General features: G+C 38.3%; 1 protein-coding gene across 1 annotated transcript; it reads left to right on the top strand.

Annotated features, from left to right (window-relative positions):
- The first annotated feature begins 959 nt into the window (after positions 1-959).
- On the top strand, positions 960-1,963 carry LOC148846841 (stress-response A/B barrel domain-containing protein UP3-like). Its single transcript, XM_088952493.1, has one exon. It carries the CDS (start codon positions 1,088-1,090, stop codon positions 1,880-1,882), a length of 795 nt encoding a protein of 264 aa, XP_088808619.1. The 5' UTR covers positions 960-1,087; the 3' UTR covers positions 1,883-1,963.
- Positions 1,964-3,573: the final 1,610 nt, after the last annotated feature.

The raw sequence follows: 3,573 nt of genomic DNA, 5'->3' as shown, positions 1-3,573 counted from the left end.
ATTCATGTTTTTGAGCACACTAATAATGAATTTCCTTCCCATGCTCTGTCAAAGGCTCAAGGCTTTTCACATATCTAATTTTAGAGCTAACATAGGTGTCTTAATAAATATTGAGAACTATAGGGTGTCTTAATAAATATTGAAAATTGACTAGCACTACTTTTATTGTTTCTGACCATTGTCTAAATCTTTCATGGTTCATTAAACATAGATGAAAAGAAGTCAAATATCCGTTTTACCCTTTAACTCAAACACTCTTACCAATCTACGAAGTTACATTTTTATCCCTCGTTTTAACTTAATTCTAAGGTAATTCAGACACTCGACCCATTTGCTGAACAGGACACTTGAAAGAGGGATGGAGCGCCATCCATTGGCAACGATGGTCGCTGCAACTACCGAATGACGGAGGTCTGGTGATAAACCTTAATCAAAACGGTGAGAGTTTTGTATATTGATCACTCGTTTGTTTTATTTTATTTTATTTTATTTTATTTTTTATTTTTTTAGCGTAATAAACCCTAATCAAAATGGCGAGGGTTTTGTATACTACTGATTCATGTACAAATTTTGATCACTTTTGTAGGGGTTCTTTTCTTTTGCGGGCAGGATGGGCGTGCGCGGGGCCGGACGAGGTGTGCGACTGTGCAGCTAGGCATTTCTACGAACATGTGGCACATATGTCTGAGTTTGTGTTAATACGAACTCAGATATACACAGTCGCCATGCGAGAGTCTTCAAACCTGAGTACTACCTCTCGTGCTTACCCCGTGTAGATACGGATTCAGATATGTCGATGAAGACCACGGTGCCGTTCCCTCCCGTTCTCCTCTCGATTTGATAGCAGCGAGGCAGACTTGAAGGATTACATGATGGGATTTTTGAAAGGGCATTTTCCAACATAAAAAGATAATTTTGGAATTTTTCAGTTATTTTGAACGATTTATGACGGAGCGTTAACGGCGAAGGAAGGTTTAGACAATTGTCGTAAGGGTACTTAATCGATTACCCAATAAATAAATGCCACACAATTCAGATACAATGTAATTCCGGCTCTGTGCTCGGATTGGAATGGATTGGAGGAGAGATGCTGTGCGTGAGTGCACGTCCATTCGTCTCAACTCTTGCATCTCTCTCCCCACCTAACCTTGTTCGACACCCAAAACCCTCCTTCCCTTTCAAATCCCCCTGTTTCTGTTGTTCGTCTCCTCCTCTTCCCGCCAAAATGCAAACAGTAGAACATGTAGTCCTCTTCAAGGTCAAAGACAACACAGAGCCTTCGAAGGTCAACGCCATGATCTCTCGGTTGAACGGCCTGACCTCTCTCGACCAGGTTCTTCATCTCTCCGCCGGCCCTATTTACAGAAACCGATCTTCAGCTTTTAGCTTCACGCATTTGTTGCACAGTAGGTATAGAACCAAGGAGGATCTGAGCGTCTATTCTGCACATCCAAACCATTTGAGTGTCGTAAAAGACTCTGTTCTGCCGATATGTGAAGACATCATGGCCATTGACTGGGTGGCCGATGATCTCCATGGCCCCCTTGTTCCCCGCTCCGGCGCCGCAATGCGAGTGACGTTTCTAAAGCTGACGGAGGGATTGGGGAACGGAGTGAAAGGAGAGGTTTTAAGAGTACTCGGAGGTATTAGGAATTATTTTGCTTCGATTGATCAAATTAGTTTTGGGGAGAATTTTTCCCCGGCCAGGGCCAAGGGTTTCTCCATAGCTTCTCTTGCCATCTTTCCTGGATTGACCGAATTGCACGCTTTGGATTCCAATGTGGAGGCTGTAAAAGCTCAGAAGGAGAAAGTCAAGGATTCATTGGAGAGTGTGATCGTGGTTGATTACGTTATCCCGCCCCCCAAAGCTGCTAACCTTTGATCAGAGATCTCGACGAAGTTGAAAGTTGAAACTGTTGATTCTACCTTTTCTGCCGAATCTCATTTTCTTACCCTTCCGTTCCGTTTCTTTGCTCTTCAGATTTGTAGTTCAGTTTATTTTATTTTATTTTTCTGTTTTGCTTTATTTCGATGTAATCAATATGGAAGAAGGTAGAGGGACGAATTGTGGCTTTGGAAGGAAAAAGTAAAAAAACACCAAGTGCAAATTCAGGTACGTTACTACGAATTGCAAATCGGAGAGAATATGTGAAGAACGAATTGAATGGACGATCATTAATCGCGAAGTGGGGAGATTATGTTCGAATGCAAAATGGTGAGAAGCTAAGAACTGGCTCTGCAAATCAAGAACAATGCGAAAATAGGTCAATAGATGAATAGAATTAAGTAGAGATCACACAAAGGAATGAATGTAAATAATAAATAAAAAAAGAAATAATAAATTGTCAATGCCGAGCGTAACCACTTTACAATGTCTTCTATGCTGAAGTAGATAATCATCTAATGGCTTGTCCCAAAAGAAAAATCTTTCGTATCAATAAAATGACAAATAGTAAAGTTTTTTTTTTTTATTTTTTATTTTACAAGAAGGAAGATAAAATTTATACAGGGCAATATTGTTTTATTTCAAACTTTTTATCCATCCCGTCATTCTTGCATGCAGAGCTTTCTTAGCTCTCAAGTTTACTAAAGAGTCTCTAGATTTTTAAAGTCCCACAAACCATAGCCGGTAGTTCACACTAGAAATCAAAGTATTAACTAGAAATTGGTCTGTGAGACTTTGAAAGTCTAGAGAGCTTGAGCAAGTTGAGAGTAGAGGAAGTTCTGAAGTTCTGAGTGCAAGAATGGCGGGTTCGGGTTGGATAGAATATCTTGAATAAAACAAAGTTCTCTTTTATATAATTGATTTTCCATCTTGTTAGAAAATGAGCTTTCCTTCTTTGGACAATTTTTTGATATAGAAGAGTTTTCTTGAGGCAAGTTGTTAGATGTTCATATCAACCCAGCACAAGTTGTTAGTTCACTTGTTAAATGGTTATACATGATGTTGATAATTTATTATTTATTTTTGTTTATGTGTGTGCTCCTTAGTTATTTCTCTTGACCTATTTTCGCATTATTTCTAATTCACACTCATTGCCAATGTTGTCATTTCATAATTTGAACCTAATCCCCTCATTTCACAACTTGCAGTTCTAAACTCTTTTGCTACCTATGCATCCATCACAATTCGTAATTCACATATTCTCTCCAATTTACTATTCAAACCCATGCTCTAATTTCTACATTGTGTTTTTTCTCTATTCCAATCCATGATTCACGCCTCTACCCTCTTACACAATAAAATGTGGATGTAGAAGCTACATTATGATGGTTCTAGATTGCGTCTTGAAGAATTTATCATTTTGTGATGATAAATACCACTTGGCTTCCTTTGTGTGAGGAAACATGGATAACACATGGAGTTCATTTCTTTGCCATTCAATTACCTTGTTTGTTATGGAAGTTCACTTCCCATCTTGACCTTAATGTTTGAATGTTTTGGCATGAACTAATGTTTTTTTTAAGTGATTTTAGTTCCACTCATTTACGTTTTTCCTTTTATTCTAGTATCTTTTTAGTGTTCTTAACTGATTTTAATTTCTAATTGATAACTTTTCCAGTGCTTTTGAT

The sequence above is a fragment of the Nelumbo lutea genome, chromosome 6, assembly GCF_056320005.1.
Source record: "Nelumbo lutea isolate HS-2025 chromosome 6, American lotus-T2T, whole genome shotgun sequence".
Taxonomy (NCBI): domain Eukaryota; kingdom Viridiplantae; phylum Streptophyta; class Magnoliopsida; order Proteales; family Nelumbonaceae; genus Nelumbo; species Nelumbo lutea.
This window is presented reverse-complemented; position numbering and strand designations above follow the sequence as displayed.